This window comes from Protomyctophum parallelum, assembly GCF_964188405.1.
Source record: "Protomyctophum parallelum genome assembly, chromosome: 13".
Classification (NCBI taxonomy): domain Eukaryota; kingdom Metazoa; phylum Chordata; class Actinopteri; order Myctophiformes; family Myctophidae; genus Protomyctophum; species Protomyctophum parallelum.
The window spans coordinates 49,392,161-49,411,441 of NC_139708.1; the positions used below are offsets into that span (position 1 = coordinate 49,392,161).

The 19,281-nt window shown below is 44.6% G+C and overlaps 1 protein-coding gene across 1 annotated transcript; it reads right to left on the reverse strand.

Moving 5' to 3' along the window:
* Window positions 1–318: 318 nt before the first annotated feature.
* LOC310868738 (uncharacterized protein) lies at window positions 319–19,059 on the reverse strand (the record flags this gene model as incomplete). The annotated part of the gene is made up of 12 exons (XM_083779198.1): window positions 319–1,160; window positions 3,507–3,556; window positions 3,849–4,007; window positions 6,422–6,524; window positions 11,921–12,078; window positions 12,479–12,652; window positions 13,064–14,936; window positions 15,128–15,175; window positions 15,402–15,500; window positions 17,248–17,565; window positions 18,020–18,322; window positions 19,041–19,059. The coding sequence occupies 12 exons, from the start codon at window positions 19,057–19,059 to the stop codon at window positions 565–567; spliced, it is 3,900 nt and encodes a 1,299-aa protein (XP_083635324.1). The 3' UTR covers window positions 319–564.
* Window positions 19,060–19,281: the final 222 nt, after the last annotated feature.

Sequence of the window (19,281 nt, forward strand, 5' to 3'; positions counted from 1 at the left end):
ATATTGTGTGGGGTTGCCAAGGCAACCAATTGGCTGAGGCAGAGGCTGGGAACGGTACCGGTGAGGCTGAGTGGACTTTAGGCTCAGAGCCTGACCAGAGGCCATTTGTGGCGGTTCTGGACAACCGTGTGTCCGAACTGGTGTGTCACTCCCAGTGGGAGGGGGACGACACACGACGACACTGCACTCCCTGGTGGGGTGGGGGGGGACACTGCACTCCCAGTGGGGGGGTGGGGGGGGTACACTGCACTCCCAGTGGGGGGGTGGGGGCACTGCACTCCCAGTGGGGGGGGTGGGGGACACTGCACTCCCTGGAGGTCGGAGGTCAAACCCTATCTTGGAGTCTTTAGCACATCAAGGTTTGATTGACAGATTGTCACTGTGCTTCTTATATACATCATCAGTGTGATGTCACCATGATGTCATGATGAGTCACTCATGACCAAATATGGAGTCCATGATGTCAGGCATACTGGTGACGGTGGTAACCATGACAACCTGGACTCACTCAGACATGTGGAGTAAACATGGCGACCTGATGTGACCCTCGCTCACATCGAGACTCTATCTCTGCTCACACAGACACACTGAGGAGCCAGACCGCCCCCACAACCAGAACCCAACACAGAGGGGTTCAGTGGACGTGGTCTGGAAGGTGTGCAGGTGGGCCAGAGTGTCCTCTGAGGACACCTCATAGAAGGACAGTGTCCCAGCGGGACGGTCCACATACACTGCTACTCTGAAGACCCCGTCCTCCCTGTCCTCACTGTCAGCATCCACTGCTGCTCTGATGGAGCGTCTAGAGGGATTGACAGGGAGGACAGTCTTCTCCCCATTGTGTCTGACAGAGTAACTGTCACCATCACACACCAGACTCCATGACATGCCATTGTATCCAAGCAGACAACCATGACCAGCACCTTTCCTGCTGATTGCTCTGTCAGTCCCTGCTATGTCAACTTCTCCACTGCACTCTACCTCAGAGTAGCAGCGTTCGCTCACACTCTCTGCACTCAGAACCTGCTCCCAGAGATCGAACCGTTCAGGATGATCAGGATACTGATGACGTCGTCCCTCCACCAGTGTGACCTTCCTGTTGTCCTCAGACAGAGTGAGGTCACAGTGTGCTGTGTTTGTGTCCAGTGAGAGACGCTGGGAATCTGATGAGAAAACACACAGTAACCATTAGGTACATCATTCACTGACACACACACACACACAGACACACACACACGCGCACACACACACACACACACACACACACACACACACACACACACACACACACACACACACACACACACACACTGTGTGTGCACGCACACACACACGCATGCGCGCACGCACACACACACACACACATGTACGCACACACACACACACACGTGCGCACGCACACACACACACACACACGTGCGCACGCACACAAACACACACACACTTGCACCCAGTCTCTCTCACACACACACATCCGCACACATCCGCGCGCACACACACACACACACACATGCGCGTGAGCAAACACACTTGCGTTTGCACCCAGTCTCTCTCCCACACACACACGCACATGTGTGTGCGCGTGCACCCAGTCTCTCTCACACACACACACACACACACACACACACACACACACACACACACACACAAAATGGTCCAACATGTCAAACTTTCCTTATGCTTTAAGTAGCATGTGACATGTAAAACTAAGGGGTTTTCATGATTCTGAATACATTCCAGGCATTAGTTTTGCACAAAAAACACTCCTTGGGCTAAAAACGGCCATAGACGTCATGACAAATGTGATGAGGTCAGCACATTTTGGGCAAGTGGCTATGGCTATTTGACATGTCACATGCTACTTCATGGCTCCACCCCCCCCCCCCCCCCCCCCCCCCATCTGAAAATATGTTGTTCCAGTGACCCCCCCCCCCTCCCATAAGCAAAGATTTGAGTTAAAATGTTCACTCTGTAATAATTTATATTCAAAGATTTGAGGCACATTTTCACGATTTTTCAAAAATAGCTAAAGTATAACATAATGCTTTAAAACACCAAAAGGGGTTCCCGCCCAGAATGGGTTAAAACATAATGGAAGTTTGACATCTTTGCCTGCCATAGGATGTTAATGGTCACAAGAAACCCCTATAAAAAAGCCCAATACTTTCAGCCGGTCAGCAAGTGGATTCATGAATGTATGTATATAGACAATATTTTAGGCCAATAAAAAAAGACTATATACCAAATTTCCCACCCGTCAACCTCGACTGCCGGACTACTAGACAAGGAGGTTAAATGGGAGGCTATTGTGCAGTCAAAGTTACCAATACAAGCTAGTTAATTCAGCATTCTTTTTTATTTTATTTTTTAAGATATTTTTTTTGCGGCTTACGCCTTTTATTGATTTTTGAAGGGACAGACAGTAGGCTGACAGGAAACGGGAGAGAGATGGGGGGATGACATGCAGTAAAGGCCGTGACGGGTCCGGGAGTCGAACCCGCGGCACACTGCGACTGGATTACCAGTCCGGTGCCCAGACCGTTACGCTACGGCCAGCATTCTTTTATTGACCGGTCAGGCCGGTATGGTAGGCCTCAGGCCTACCATATCTGGCCCACATTCAAATATGTGAGTGAGAACCATAGACTGTAAAAAATATGGACAAAGCGTTCCCCGGGTCTAACATGAACGTAAAATGAAGCCTGTAATAATATGCTAATTCCTGATGTAAGTCGCCATCTTTGGTACCAGCTGGCCATTGGCTGGCTCCGTTTTGTATACCAGCTGGTCATTGGCTGCCCAGACAACGAGGCGGGACTTCCCCCCTTCTTCTCCGTTGGTTTTTATTTTGACTCGAGTGGGAGGGGAATCCCGATCATAGACTGTAATGGTAGCCACGCCCCTCAGAACATACGCGATGGTTTTTTTTCTTTATGGTCATTTTTTTAATTAATGGGACCATAATTTTCCCAAAAGAATATTATGACATTAGAAATGAGACTTTAAACTAGTGACTGGAAGAAGAAAGTATTCATGACCATGTTTATTAAGGTAATACAGTCTAGGTGAAGTTGGGCCAAAATACATGGGCCTCTATGGAGCTATGGGGCTTTTTGGGTCCGGTCCAGCGCCACAACAGGCCATTATATGAACTACCGATTTCAAATGAGGCTTCACGAAATATCTGGCTGACTGCCCCCCTGGTGAGAACACGTGAGTGAGTGTTTCTGTCATTCCGATCTCCCACATATTTCTATTGACTGGCTTTATCTCTCAGCCAAGGCTGTAGTTGTCTGCAACGTGTCACTAAGGAGTATGAAATCCTTGTTTGACCAACACGCACACGCCTGAAGATGCACTGTGTGCGCGCCAGACTGCGTGCTTGACAAACTACAATGTGAAAGCAAACCCAGCCAACAATGTTACAACTGCAGCCCTGAAGTCTACCAAACTATACAGTAGGTGTTAAAAAAACTCTGTATAAGATGTCAATAGTGAGAGATACTCACGTCCTTTAATGAGATGAGGATTGAACCGATCTTCTCCACCATGTTTCACTCTGTAGGAAGTAGAACAACAATGCATCAATGTCTGACTGTCTAACACAACGTCTCCACTAGCTGACACTACAGTGTTTCACTCTGTAGGAAGTAGAACAACAATGCATCAATGTCTGACTGTCTAACACAACGTCTCCACTAGCTGACACTACAGTGTTTCACTCTGTAGGAAGTAGAACAACAATGCATCAATCATCACATGTCTGAAAATAGTAAAATGCCCCACAAACATTACCCACACAGAGTAAAGGGTTCTGCTGTAAACTGGGCCCCACAACAGGGTCTACTCACTTGAGATTCTCCAGCCCAGCAGAGAGCAGCATCTTCATTCCTGACTCATTCACCATGTTTAGACTCACGTCCAATTCTCTCAGATGGAGGGAGGGATTAGAAGTTAGAGCTGAGGCCAGAACTTCACAGCATCTCTCTGTCAAGAAGCAGTTCCCCAGTCTAAATGAAGAATACAACCAGATGAGAGAGAGAGAGAGAGAGAGAGAGAGAGAGAGAGAGAATGTTTTTGAATTGAATTCACATTCAATGTGAATCACATTCAATGTGAATCACAATGGCATGTTCTAAGCGACCACTTGAATTTTAGGAAAAGGGGGGCCTGGAGGAAAATATGGGAGGGTGATGCCTTTCTTTTTTTAATTTATATTTTTTTGTCCCACGATTTTGTAACCCATTTTTCACCCCTGTGTCAATCATCCTGTGATGTGATCCTGGGCTCTACACACCCTCCGCCAACCTATAGGGAGAGCAACGGACTTAACTCATGCTTCCTTCATGCTTGAGTGTCCAAGTTGCTCCTTTACACCTGACAGGGGGGAGTTTCCCTGTTTGGACGTAGCGCGTGGAAGGAGCACGTTATTCCAACCAGTTCCTTTCCCCTCCATCAGGCGTCCCGGCTGGCCAGGGGGAGGCAGTTTAGAGACCAGGATTACTGCATGTTTTTGTGAGGGTACCTACCCTAGGGGACACGGGGAGAACATGCAAACTCCACACAGAAAGGCCCTTTCGCCAACCCCGCCTTCGGGTATGGGCACTGATGACGCGGAGGAGGAAACACGCCGCCAGCACCCACAGCGCCCCGAGCGGGAATCGAACCCAGGACCTTCTAGCTGTGAGGGTGATGCCTTTCTAATTGTAGTCAGAGGGAGGGTGAGCTAATTGTATTTCAAGTCCAAGGGAGGGTGATCCAATTCTGATAATAAAATAGTCTGGGTTTTTATATACATGTTTTACTACAGCTTTTTAAAATTCAGTCGAACTTTGTCTAATAATACCCCTCTGTTGCTTTCACTTGTAGAACGAACGAACGAACGAACGAACGAACGAACACACACACACACACACACACACACGCGCACACACACACACACACACACACACACACACACACACACACACGATGACCTAGTTTTCAGTGTGCATGCGTGCATGCAGTGCGTGCACGTCATAAAACACCATCTCTCTACTCTGCCGATGCGAACGGAAATAAAAGCCTGGCTACTGAAGGATAGTCTGTCTCAGTCCCTCATATCTCTGGACACTTTCATACTGAGCAAGCACAGAAACGCTATTGCTAACATTTTTCTGAAAAAACTATGTTTCTATGTCAGTGGTGCTCACCTTTTTCATGTCAAGGACCCCCAGAATTCTCTCTATTAGGCCACGGACCCCGATTTTTCTAAAAAAGCAGACCTACAAGCTCGATGTGAGCTCGATATGAGCTTGTAGATCTGCTATTTTTCAATAGCTAAATTATAACATAATTATAAAGTAAGCTATGCTACTACGCTTTCATATTTATGGAGTATACGGTTGTCTACACACATACTGTACGCGTAGTTAGCACCATTAGGTACCGTTAGCCTAGCTACTTTTATAAACGTAGATAGCAGCGAAAAAGTTAATATAAATATCATTCAAAACTAGGGGATGACACTGACAACATACATTAGTCACTGTATCTTAGCAATATTATGGTCAGTGTGAGTTACCATGATATTAACCTCATCCACACTCTTCAAATACTACCACCATCATAATGAATAACAATCAATAACAATAACAATAATAATAACAATCAATAACAATGAATAACATCCCATCGTTTTTCAAACAGCGCTGGCCTCTCCTCCGTGCCTATAATATATGAATCCATTCCAAAGTAACGTAACATGCTAATGCTATGCTGCTCCGTAGAAACGTCTTGCACAATGAAAATAGCAGATCTACAAGCTCACAAGGCGTCCATCCGTGAGGCAGTGTAGACTTGTAACTTTGACAACAGCTGTTGTGAATTTTGGCCAATCAGAACGGCAGCTGCAAAGAGCCTGCATGCATGGACCAGCCATATATAGATTTAGAAGGCCCCCTAGTGGCCGTTACGTTAGCTCAGAGTCTTTTTTTTTTCTTTTTTTTTAGATATTTTTTTGCGGCTTCCGCCTTTATTGATTTTTTTAAGGGATAGAAAGTAGGCTGACAGGAAACGGGAGAGAGATGGGGGGATGACATGCGGTAAAGGCCGTGTCGGGTCCGGGAGTCGAACCCGCGGCACACCGCGACTGGATCACCAGTCCGGTGCCCAGACCGTTACGCTACGGCCTGGGCCAGCTCAGAGTCTTAGATGGCTCTGCTTTAGCTGTAAAAATCCATAGATAAGCGGCTTATAGTCCGGAAATTACGGTACATACATTAGTCACTGTATCTTATCAATATTATGGTCAGTGTGAGTTACCATGATATTAACCTCATCCACACTCTTCAAATACTACCACCATCATAACTACATTATAATCACTTACTATAACAGAACTTTACTTAACCAAATACAAATAATTGTTTTTAATTAATCTGACCTGAGAGTCTCCAGACAACAGTTTGGGCTCTTCAGTACAGCACAGATGAGATCCAGTCCAGAATCCTTCAAGCCGTTTCCACTCAGGTCCAGTTCTCTCAAATGGGACGGATTGGAGCTGAGAGCTGAAGCCACAACTTCACAGCCTATCATTGACAAGGAGCAGTTCTCCAGTCTAAATGAAGAATACAACCAGATGGAGAGAGAGAGAGAGAGAGAGAGAGAGAGAAGGGGGGAGATTAAAACCAATGAAATACATATTCCTGGATAGAGAAGCTTTGCAACCAGCAGAAGAAGACTTTTCATAAAACACATTTTAACGATTTTTCAAAAATAGCAGACCTACAAGCTCGAAGCGCGCCACTCGGTGGCGCGCTATGAGCTTGTAGATCTGCTATTTTTCAATAGCAAAATTATAACATAATGTTTAACGCATTTAGGCCTAACGTCGAAATAAAAAATATATATTCTGAAAGAATATATATATTCAAAGATTTGTGTTGCCTTTTCACGATTTTTCAAAAATAGCAAACCTACAAGCTCGTAGCGCGCCACTCGGTGGCACGCTATGAGCTTGTAGATCTGCTATTTTTCAATAGCTAAGTATAACATAATGCTTAGTTAAAACACCAAAATGGGTTCCCGCCCAAAATGGGTTAATTATAAAGTAAGCTATGCTACTACGCTTTCATATTTATGGAGTATACGGTTGTCTACACACATACTGTACGCGTAGTTAGCACCATTAGGTAGCGTTAGCCTAGCTACTTTTATGAACGTAGATAGCAGCGAAAAAGTTAATATAAATATTCAAGACTAGGGGATGACACTCTGACAACAAAACACATTGAACCACTCAGAGGTGTTTAGGTTTTAAATGTGGTATCTCAGCATAAAGACTACATACATTAGTCACTGTATCTTATCAATATTATGGTCAGTGTGAGTTACCATGATATTAACCTCATCCACACTCTTCAAATACTACCACCTTCATAACTACATTATAATCACTTACTATAACAGAACTTTACTTAACCAAATACAAATAAAAAATTTAAATGAATCTGACCTGAGAGTCTCCAGACAACAGTTTGGGCTCTTCAGTGCAGCACAGATGAGATCCAGTCCAGAATCCTTCAAGCCGTTTCCACTCAGGTCCAGTTCTCTCAAATGGGACGGATTGGAGCTGAGAGCTGAAGCCACAACTTCACAGCCTCTCATTGACAAGGAGCAGTTCTCCAGTCTAAATGAAGAATACAACCAGATGGAGAGAGAGAGAGAGAGAGAGAGAGAGAGAGAGAGAGAGAGAGAGAGAGAGAGAGAGAGAGAGAGAGAGAGAGAGAGGGGGGGGGAGGGGGAGATTAAAACCAATGAAATACATATTCCTGGATAGAGAAGCTACTTCCAACCAGCAGAAGACTTTTCATAAAACTGCAATTTGAATTGGCTCATAAAAGCATCATTTGTTCCAGATGAAGATAGATATCCGTCCAAAGTTCACGTTGGTCAACAGTAGAACACTACATTTTCAATATTCAATAAATTCAGTCGAAATCTATGAAAAGGGGGGCCTGGAGGAAAATATGGGAGGGTGATGACTTTCTAATTGTAGACAGAGGGAGGGTGAGCTAATTGTATTTCTAGTCCAAGGGAGGGTGATCCAATTCTGATAATAAAATAGTCTGGGTTTTGATATATACATGTTTTACTACAGCTTTTTTTTTATTCAGTCGGACTTTGTCTAATAATACCCCTCTGTTGCTTTCACTTGTGCAACACGCGCGCGCACACACACACACACACACACACACACACACACACACACACACACACACAGTCAAGTCTACAAGTCCGTCCGTCTTTCTCTCTCTACTCTGCCGATGCGAACGGAAATAAAAGCCTGGCTACTGAAGGATAGTCTGTCTCAGTCCCTCATATCTCTGGACACTTTCTTCATACTGAGCAAGCACAGAAACGCTATTGGCCCATTTTGGACTGAGGTCGATAAAAAAAAGGCTTCTAAATCCTAAATCTTTTCTGAAAAACCTATGTTTCTGTATGTCAGTGGTGCTCAACCTTTTTCATGTCAAGGACCCCCAGAATTCTCTCTATTGGGCCACGGACCCTCATCTGAAAATATGTAGTTCCAGGGACCCCCCAGAAGCAAATATTTTAGTTAAAAATGTTTGCTCTGAAATATATATTCAATGATTTGCGCCACATTTTAACGATTTTTCAAAAATAGCAGACCTATACAAGCTCGTAGCGCGCCACTTGGTGGCGCACTATGAGCTTGTAGATCTGCTATTTTTCAATAGCTAAGTATAACATAATGCTTAGTTACAACACCAAAATGGGTTCCCGCTAAAAATGGGTTAATTATAAAGTAAGCTATGCTACTACGCTTTCATATTTATGGAGTATACGGTTGTCTACACACATACTGTACGCGTAGTTAGCACCATTAGGTACCGTTAGCCTAGCTACTTTTATAAACGTAGATAGCAGCGAAAAAGTTAATATAAATATCATTCAAAACTAGGGGATGACACTGACAACAAAACACATTGAACCACTCAGTCGTGTTTAGGTTTTAAATGTGGTATCTCAGCATAAAGACTACATACATTAGTCACTGTATCTTATCAATATTATGGTCAGTGTGAGTTACCATGATATTAACCTCATCCACACCCTTCAAATACTACCACCATCATAACTACATTATAATCACTTACTATAACAGAACTTTACTTAACCAAATAAAAATAAAAATGTTAAATTAATCTAAATTCTTATAACTTTTATCCCACGATTTTGTAACCCATTTTTCACCCCTGTGTCAATTATCTAATGTGATCCTGGACTCTACACACCCTCCGCCAACCTGGGGAGAGCAACGGACTTGAACTCATGCTTCCTTCATGCCTGAGTGTCCAAGTGCTCCTTTACACCTGACAGGGTGGAGTTTCCCTGGTTGGACGTAGCGTGTGGAAGGAACACGTTATTCCAACCAGTTCCATTCCCCTCCATCAGGCGCCCCGGCTGGCCAGGGGGAGGCAGTTTAGAGACCAGGATTACTGCATGTTTTTGTGAGGGTACCTACCCTAGGGGACACGGGGAGAACATGCAAACTCCACACAGAAAGGCCCTTTCGCCAACACCGCCTCGGGTATGGGCACTGATGACGTGGAGGAGGAAACACGCCGCCAGCACCCACAGCACCCCGAGCGGGAATCGAACCCAGGACCTTCTAGCTGTGAGGCGACAGCGCTACCAACTGTGCCACCGTGCCCCGGAAAATGTTAAATTAATCTGACCTGAGAGTCTCCAGACAACAGTTTGGGCTCTTCAGTGCAGCACAGATGAGATCCAGTCCAGAATCCTTCAAGCCGTTTCCACTCAGGTCTAGTTCTCTCAAATGGGACGGATTGGAGCTGAGAGCTGAAGCCACAACTTCACAGCCTCTCATTGACATGGAGCAGTTCTTCAGTCTAAATGAAGAATACAACCAGAGAGAGAGAGAGAGAGAGAGAGAGAGAGAGAGAAAATGGGGAGATTAAAACCAATAAAATAGATATTCCTGGATAGAGAAGCTACTTGCAACCAGCAGAAGACTTTTCATAAAACTGCAATTTGAATTGGCTCATAAAAGCATAATTTTTTCCAGATAAAGATAGATATTCGTCCAAAGTTCACGTTGGTCAACAGTAGAACACTACATTTTCAATATTCAATAAATTCAGTCGAAATGGGAGGGTGATGCCTTTCTAATTGTAGTCAGAGGGAGGGTGAGCTAATAGGAACCACACACGCACATACAAAGTGGCCAATAGCCACACTTTTAATGGAACCTCGCAAAGAGGAATACCATAATCATGTTTCAATAACTCTACCAGATGAGAGCAGGTTAGATAATAGACTGTAAGGGGTGCTAAAGCACAATCCAGAGTACTAGTATCAGCGTGTGTGGAAAGAGTTGAACAAATGTGTGAATGTGATATTATGTGTTTTATGTTTAATAATGAATTAATAAAAACCCTATAAAAGCATGTTTGATTCGTAAAACCAATGTGCGTGTTAAATCTAGCTAAATCTGCTTGCATTCTGGGGAATTCGGATCCCGGCAAATCTCACCGAAAACCGGACAGTGGTGCTCAACCTTTTTCATGTCAAGGACCCCCAGAATTCTCTCTATTGGGCCACGGACCCCCATCTCAGAATATGTAGTTCCAGGGACCCCCCAGAAGCAAATATTTTAGTTAAAAATGTTCGCTCTGAAATATATATTCAATGATTTGCGCCACATTTTAACGATTTTTCAAAAATAGCAGACCTACAAGCTCGTAGCGCGCCACTCGGTGGCACGCTATGAGCTTGTAGATCCGCAATTTTTCAATAGCTAAGTATAACATAATGCTTAGTTAAAACACCAAAATGGGTTCCCGCCTAAAATGGGTTAATTATAAAGTAAGCTATGCTACTAAGCTTTCATATATGGAGTATACGGTTGTCTACGCACATACTGTACGCGTAGTTAGCACCATTAGGTACCGTTAGCCTAGCTACTTTTATAAACGTAGATAGCAGCGAAAAAGTTAATATAAATATTCAAAACTAGGGGATGACACTCTGACAACAAAACACATTGAACCACTCAGAGGTGTTTAGGTTTTAAATATGCTATCTCAGCATAAAGACTACATACATTAGTCACTGTATCTTATCAATATTATGGTCAGTGTGAGTTACCATGATATTAACCTCATCCACACTCTTCAAATACTACCACCATCATAACTACATTATAATCACTTACTATAACAGAACTTTACTTAACCAAATACAAATAATTGTTTTTAATTAATCTGACCCGAGAGTCTCCAGACAACAGTTTGGGCTCTTCAGTGCAGCACAGATGAGATCCAGTCCAGAATCCTTCAAGCCGTTTCCACTCAGGTCCAGTTCTCTCAAATGGGACGGATTGGAGCTGAGAGCTGAAGCCACAACTTCACAGCCTCTCATTGACAAGGAGCAGTTCTCCAGTCTAAGAATACAACCAGATGGAGAGAGAGAGAGAGAGAGAGAGAGAGAGAGAGAGAGAGAGAGAGAGAGAGAGATAGAGAAGGGGGGGAGGGGGAGATTAAAACCAATGAAATACATATTCCTGGATAGAGAAGCTTTGCAACCAGCAGAAGAAGACTTTTCATAAAACTGCAATTTGAATTGGCTCATAAAAGCATCATTTTTTCCAGATGAAGATAGATATCCGTCCAAAGTTCACGTTGGTCAACAGTAGAACACTACATTTTCAATATTCAATAAATTCAGTCGAAATTTAAGAAAAGGGGGGCCTGGACCATGATATTAACCTCATCCACACTCTTCAAATACTACCACCATCATATCTACATTATAATCACTTACTATAACAGAACTTTACTTAACCAAATACAAATAAAAATGTTAAATTAATCTGACCTGAGAGTCTCCAGACAACAGTTTGGGCTCTTCAGTGCAGCACAGATGAGATCCAGTCCAGAATCCTTCAAGCCGTTTCCACTCAGGTCCAGTTCTCTCAAATGGGACGGATTGGAGCCGAGAGCTGAAGCCACAACTTCACAGCCTCTCATTGACAAGGAGCAGTTCTCCAGTCTAAATGAAGAATACAACCAGATGGAGAGAGAGAGAGAGAGAGAAGGGGGGGAGGGGGAGATTAAAACCAATGAAATACATATTCCTGGATAGAGAAGCTTTGCAACCAGCAGAAGAAGACTTTTCATCAAACTGCAATTTGAATTGGCTCATAAAAGCATCATTTTTTTCCAGATGAAGATAGATATCCGTCAAAAGTTCACGTTGGTCAACAGTAGAACACTACATTTTCAATATTCAATAAATTCAGTCGAAATTTAGGAAAAGGGGGGCCTGGACCATGATATTAACCTCATCCACACTCTTCAAATACTACCAACATCATAACTGCATTATAATTACTTACTATAACAGAACTTTACTTAACCAAATAAAAATAAAAATGTTAAATTAATCTGACCTGAGAGTCTCCAGACAACAATTTGGGCTCTTCAGTGCAGCACAGATGAGATCCAGTCCAGAATCCTCCAAGCCGTTTCCACTCAGGTCCAGTTCTCTCAAATGGGACGGATTGGAGCTGAGAGCTGAAGCCACAACTTCAACGTGTTCCTCTCCAAGGTCACAGTCAACGAGTCTGTCATTACAGATTAAATGTAAAATCAGAGATGATCAAAACAGAACAGACCATGTTCACTGTCAAGGAGGTTCCCTGTGGTGCTGACTGAAATGTGTGTGTGTTTGGATTCCACTGTTGTCATTTGATTGTAATACAAACATTAAATAATTAAAACGATCCCAACTCGCTGCTGTTGTTCCACACTATGGCAGTGAAGTGAAGAAATGTTCTGTCAACCGATGAACAGTCTGTACAACCGCATGCCATGGCAAAATCACCCTGATATCACTAAATATACTAAACACAAATCACACTTGAATTGGATTGCAATACTATATAAATATGAAGTGAGTCTCTCTCTCTCTCTCTCTCTCTCTCTCTCTCTCTCTCTGAATGAAGTATATAGTGATCTAACATGTTAACATTCACACTACTAACCTGGCTGTTGTGCAGTTCCTCACAGCTGGGATCAGTCTCTGTCGCCCCTCCTTTGATGTGTTGTATTTCTGCAGGTCCAACTCCTCCAGAACCTCCTCTGACATCAGCAGCAAGGAGGCCAGAGCTGAACACTGAGGCACAGAGAGTTCCTTCCCTGAGCTGTTCTCTGACTCCAGGTACTGTTGGATCCCCCGACTGACTGACAGGTCGTTCATCTCCATCAGACAGTGGAAGATGTTGATACATCTGTCAGGAGAGGCATCATCATTATTCATCTCCTTCAGGTTGTCGATGACTCTCTGGATCTCCTCTGGACTGTTCTCTGTCTGACCCAGCAGACCTCCTAACAGACTCTGGTTGGACTGCAGTGAGAGACCATGAAGGAAGCGGACAAAGAGGTCCAGTTGTCCACTCTCACTCTGCAGGGTTTTCTTCATAGCAGCCTTCAGGAAGTCAGACAGGGAACTGTCACTGTCAAAACGGCTGTCTCCCAGGAATGCTTTCAGGACCTCAATGTTCTTGTTTCTCTTTGTGAACATTTGCCTCTTGTTCCTCTGAGTGAAACAGTGGGACAGGTAGACTGCAGCCAGCAACTCCTGGATGCTCAGATGAATGAAGCAGTAGACCGTTTTGTGGAAGAACAAACCGTCTTCTTTGAAGAAGGTTGTACAAAAGCCCAGGTTTTTCAAGTCCTTGTTCACATCAAGACCACACGCCTTCAGGTCCTCCTTATAGAAAATGATGTTGCCTTTGACCAGTTGGTGAAACGCCAGCTTGCCCAGCTTCAGAAGAACTTTCCCTGCATCCTTTATGAGCTTCCCTCTGTCTGCCTCGCCTTGTTTAGGATTCTCCCGCTGTATCTCACCCATCAGGAAGTGGCAGAACAGCTCAACCAGGGTTTTGGGCAGCCTGACTGTCGTCCCCATGTTCTTCACCATGTTCTTCACAACGGTAGCAAGGATCCAACAGAAGACTGGGATTTCACACATGGTGAGGAGCATCTTTGATTCTTTGATGTTAGAGAGGATTGATCTGGCCTGGGTCTCATCACTGAACGTCTTCTCGAAGAACTCCTTCTTCTGGTCATCTCTGATGAACCCTCGTACTTCTGTCATCCTGTTTACAAACTCCTTAGGGATCTGATTGGCTGCTACAGGTCGCGAGGTTATCCAGATTCGAGCAGAGGGGAGGAGCTTCCCCTTGATGAGGTTTACAAGGAGATCTTTCACTGGGTAAGAGTCGTTGACATTCATGAGGCCAATTTCTGTTTTGAAATCAAACTTGAAATTATTTTCATCATAACCATCCAGAACAAACATGACTTTGAAGGGGAGGTCATTGTAGTCTCTTGCCGTCTGCAATTCAGTGAAGATAAGATTAAGAATGTCTTCCTCAATAAATCTGGTTTCCGCGATGCAGCAGTGAATTAGCTGTGCCAAAGTAAACTTTTTTCCCTTGAGCATATTTAACTGGCGGAACTTGAGCGGGAACACGAGGTGTGGGTCTTGGGGAAAACATCTCTTGGCCCAGTCGAACATAAATTTGTGTACGAGGATCGTTTTCCCAATTCCTGCACAGCCAACGGTCAGCACTGTTCTTTTGATTAGTCCAGAAAGGTCTTTGAACATCTGACCGAATTGGATTTCCTCTCTTGCCTTCTTCATCTCCATCTGTCTGACCTCATGATGGCTGTGGATGTCTGTTCTTTCGATGTCTACATTGTAGAGCGGAGCAAAGACGTTTTCAAACACGACCTCAGACTGTGTGCCCAAATTTACCCTCAGATATGTGCTGTTCATGTTGCGTTGAAGCTGCTCTTCATAGTCAGTGATGTGACGATATCCTGGTGTTCTCTTCAACAGACCTGTAGCGAACAAAGCAATTCTATGTTTAACAGCCTTGGAGGGAGGGAGGGAAGGGGGGAGAGAGAGAGACTGACACAGACACACTAAGGCTGTCCCCAAACATTCAAGGTTTGAATGTTCGCTCGTTAGGGTTGGCACACACACACACACACACACACACACACAGTGGGTGAAGAGACCATTTCCTTACCTCTCAGTTTGGCGGCCCTCTCCCTCTCTCGTCTTGCCTCGTGTTCTCCTGTCAAAGCTGAGATGTGAGACAGTGATTGGTCAGTGAGATGTGAGACAGTGATTGGTCAGTGAGATGTGAGACAGTGATTGGTCAGTGAGATGTGAGACAGTGATTGGTCAGTGAGGAGACACTATAGGATCATTCTCGTCTTCACATAATGACACAGAGATGGATGGATTTATATCAATATAGATTGTAAATAAATCTAGTTAAAAATAAATTAAAGACTCACGAGGTGTCTTGTTCCCGTATAAAGCTACCAGTGCTACTGCGTACATGAAGAGAGTAACAATAATGCCCCTTCTTTGTCCTCTGCCTGGTCCTTTAGGAGCTGAAAGACAGAAATATAAAACATAAATATAAAAGAAAATCTCTTTAAAAAAAAAAATAATTCCCCTGCGAATGCTTCCTAGTAAAACAGGAAGTGAACAGATCCACGTCCTGGTTGCACCATCTAGCTCCACCCCCCTCATAGAGTTGTGGGAGGAGTTTCAAGTCAATCCGACAAACTGGAAGAAGGATTTATCGTTTTATGTAATTGGAAGTTCTGTACGGCCAGCCACCAGGTTTGGGACCTTTAGCATGCTGCAAACTGGAGTTATGGCTGTTTGAAGCCCAGCCAATAGGATTCAATAATGATAGTCCCCCTAGCAACCCCTCAAGGAACCCCTGGGGGTCCCCGGACCGCACTTTGATAACCACTGGCATGGCTGGCAAATGGGAGGAGACATGATGTGTGACAGTAGGGCTATGTGTGCGATAGACTACAAGGCCCAGAATGCTTTGCATGCATCAGACTTCCGGGGACTAGTAAACAAGGGTTGTACTATACTACCCGTGTCCTGTTATTTAACAACATGGATGGAAACCCCTGGGCAATGTGTGTCCTGTTATTTAACAACATGGATGTAAACCATGTGTGCGTGAGCGAGCGTGCCCGTCGGCAGGGGTGTAAACGGGCTCTCTCTCTCTTGACCATAAACACACGCTGTTAAGTTACAGTCTGTGACTAAGAAAGACTACGTTTCCTGTTTAGTTTTCCCCTTTAGAAATGTTTACGGAACGGGTCGGAACCGGTAAAATGACACGGATTATTATTATTTTTTGATCCGTGCAGAGCTCTGGACCAAGGACCAGATGGAGGAAATGCATGGACTCACTGGCCTTGGAACGTCTCGGGATCCCCCAGGAGGAAGTCACTAATGTTGCTCTGGAGAGGAATGTCTGGTGGAGCTGTTGCCCTCGTGAACCGATTATGAATAAGCGGTTGAAGATGGATGGATGGATGGACAACACCCACTATATTAAGGACCAGTATGTCCTACAGCTTTAACCCCATTTTGACCTGAGATCAGATTCTATAAATGTCTTCTACATCCTGACAGTTTTCTGAAAAAGCTATGTTTCTATGTCAGTCGTTCTTAAATTTTTTAGTGGTGCAACCACTCCTACAATCAGGAATGTCCGTGTGTATCCGTCATGAGCACGAGTGGTGTGTGCATGCGTGAAATTGGAAAGAGAGAAGTATGTGACATGGCTGCCACCTGCTGGACGCAAATCCAACTACTGACTGTCTAGGTACATTGATATCCATAATAAATCAAATCTGACGAGCAGAGAGAGAGAGAGAGAGAGAGAGAGAGAGAGGAGGGGGGGGAGAGAGGGGAGTTGCACCACTCGGTTCACACAGGTGTGATTTTCAAAAATAGCAGATCTACAAGCTCATAGCTACGAGCTAGATCTGCTATTTTTCAATAGCTAAAGCATAACATAATGTTAACACCAAAAGGGGTTCCCGCCCAAAGTGTGTTAATACATTATAATTGCCCTCTATAACTAAAATCTAACATTTAAAACACCTAAAATATTTTTTTTATTTCATAAATTGATAATCTTTCACTCAATAGGGGGAACTCCTGTTGCAAGTTGTCCTTGCGTGGTCTATCCCTATGGAACGTATGGAATGCTTTGTCTTATTAGACAGGGTTCATTTTAAGTCTAAACATCTGAACTACCCCTAGCACGCACGCACGCACACGCACGTGCGCGCGCACACACACAATCAGTAAACTACGTACCTCTGTAAAGCGGGTTGTCTACAGCCTCGCTGTGCTCCACACTGAACCAGTTCTTTATCGCACAGGATATTCTTTGAACTTTTCTCCCTTCCTCGTCGTCGCTGATCGTCACCGTCCAGGAGTCGGGTCCGCTCCATTCCTCATCGTTGTAGAACCTGGTCTCGTTGGGTTTGGGTCGAGTCCATTTCTCATCGTGGAACCTCCATCGATAGGTGACCACGGCCGACTCTGTGACGTCTCCGATGCAGTGCAGCGTGCAGTTGCTGGAGTTGGAGTCGCATGGTGCCACGATGGTCAGGTCTGGATCTGGGACTCTCTCTGTTGAGGAGGAGACAGAATGAGTCACATGGTGCCACGATGGTCAGGTCTGGATCTGGGACTCTCTCTGTTGAGGAGACAGAATGAGTCACATGGTGCCACGATGGTCAGGTCTGGATCTGGGACTCTCTCTGTTGAGGAGACAGAATGAGTCACATGGTGCCACGATGGTCAGGTCTGGATCTGGGACTCTCTCTGTTGAGGAGACAGAATGAGTCATAGGGTGCCACGATGGTCAGGTCTGGATCTGGGACTCTCTGTTGAGGAGACAGAATGAGTCACATGGTGCCACGATGGTCATGTCTGGATCTGGGACTCTCTCTGTTGAGGAGACAGAATGAGTCACATGGTGCCACGATGGTCAGGTCTGGATCTGGGACTCTCTCTGTTGAGGAGACAGAATGAAGACGGATCACAATTACTGCAGGTAAGTCTTGTTGTGAGTCATACTTACTCATCTCTTTAAGCAGGTAAGTCTTGTAGTGACGTCTGCCGTTGATCTCCACAGAATACCACCCGATGTCTTCTACGGTCATGTTGTGGATGACCAGCCGTCCAGTGTGTGGGTCCAGTGTGGAGCGGTTTCTAAACGTCCCGTAGTAATCCAGACCTTGACCCCGATACCACTCCGCTACCAGGTTGCCTCCGCGCATCCACAGGATGTTGGTGACGGCTTTAGGAACAGAGCGGTGGTCTGGAAGCAGTTCCACGCGGATGCCTCTGCCTCGTGGTGGAAGGTACGTCACCTCATGGGTTGCTTTATAATTACATACAGTATTAATCCATTTAGACCTGAGGACGATTCTACAAATGTTTTCTAAATCCTGACAGTTTTCAGACAATCCTGTTTCTATGTCAGCGGTTCTCAACGTTCTTCATGTCAAGGACCCCAACAATTATATGTAATTGGCCGCCGAACCCCATCTGAAAATATGTTGTTCCAGGGACCCCACAGAATCAAAGATTTGAGTTAAAAACTTTCGCTCTGAAAGAATATATATATTCAAAGATTTGAGACACAATCTTTGTGCCGCGCTACGAGCTTGTAGATCTGCTATTGTAGCACAGCACCGAGTGCCGCGCAACGAGCTTATAGATCTGCTTTTTTTTTCATCTTGAAAATGTGGCTCAAATCTTATAGAATATATCACTGATGTAAATGGGGTGCATTTTGCGTCCCAAAACGCACTTTATAGTTTTGGGCCGCAATACACCAACAACCTCTGCGTCCACGGGATGCACTACTGTACTCCAGCATCGAGTGTCTCAACAAAACCTGTGTTTTCTCTGGTCCCATCCCTGCCCTGTCCAAGAGCGCCGAGCACTTTAGCAGGCTTCACAGTCTGCAGGAATGGCTAAGAGCTTTTTGTATTGCAACGGGTCATGGCTTCATTGACAATTTCGATTTGATTTCTGAACTAGAAAAAACCTTTACAAACCGGATGGTCTTCTACTACAGGAATTAGTCAGCTCACCATGAATTTCATCCGCCATGTTGCCTTCAAGAAATGATGCCTATCACAGCATGATTCCACTATAGTCTCCATACCTTGCAATAACGAGCATCCTCTTGAAAATCATGCTGATATTCCACTCTCCCTTTCCATCCCCTTTGACCTCTTGACCCCTGACTCCACATCCCTCTCCTGCCCTCTGCCCATCACCGTTCTCATCAGGACTAGACCCACTTCATTCAATTTAATTTCCACTCCACGC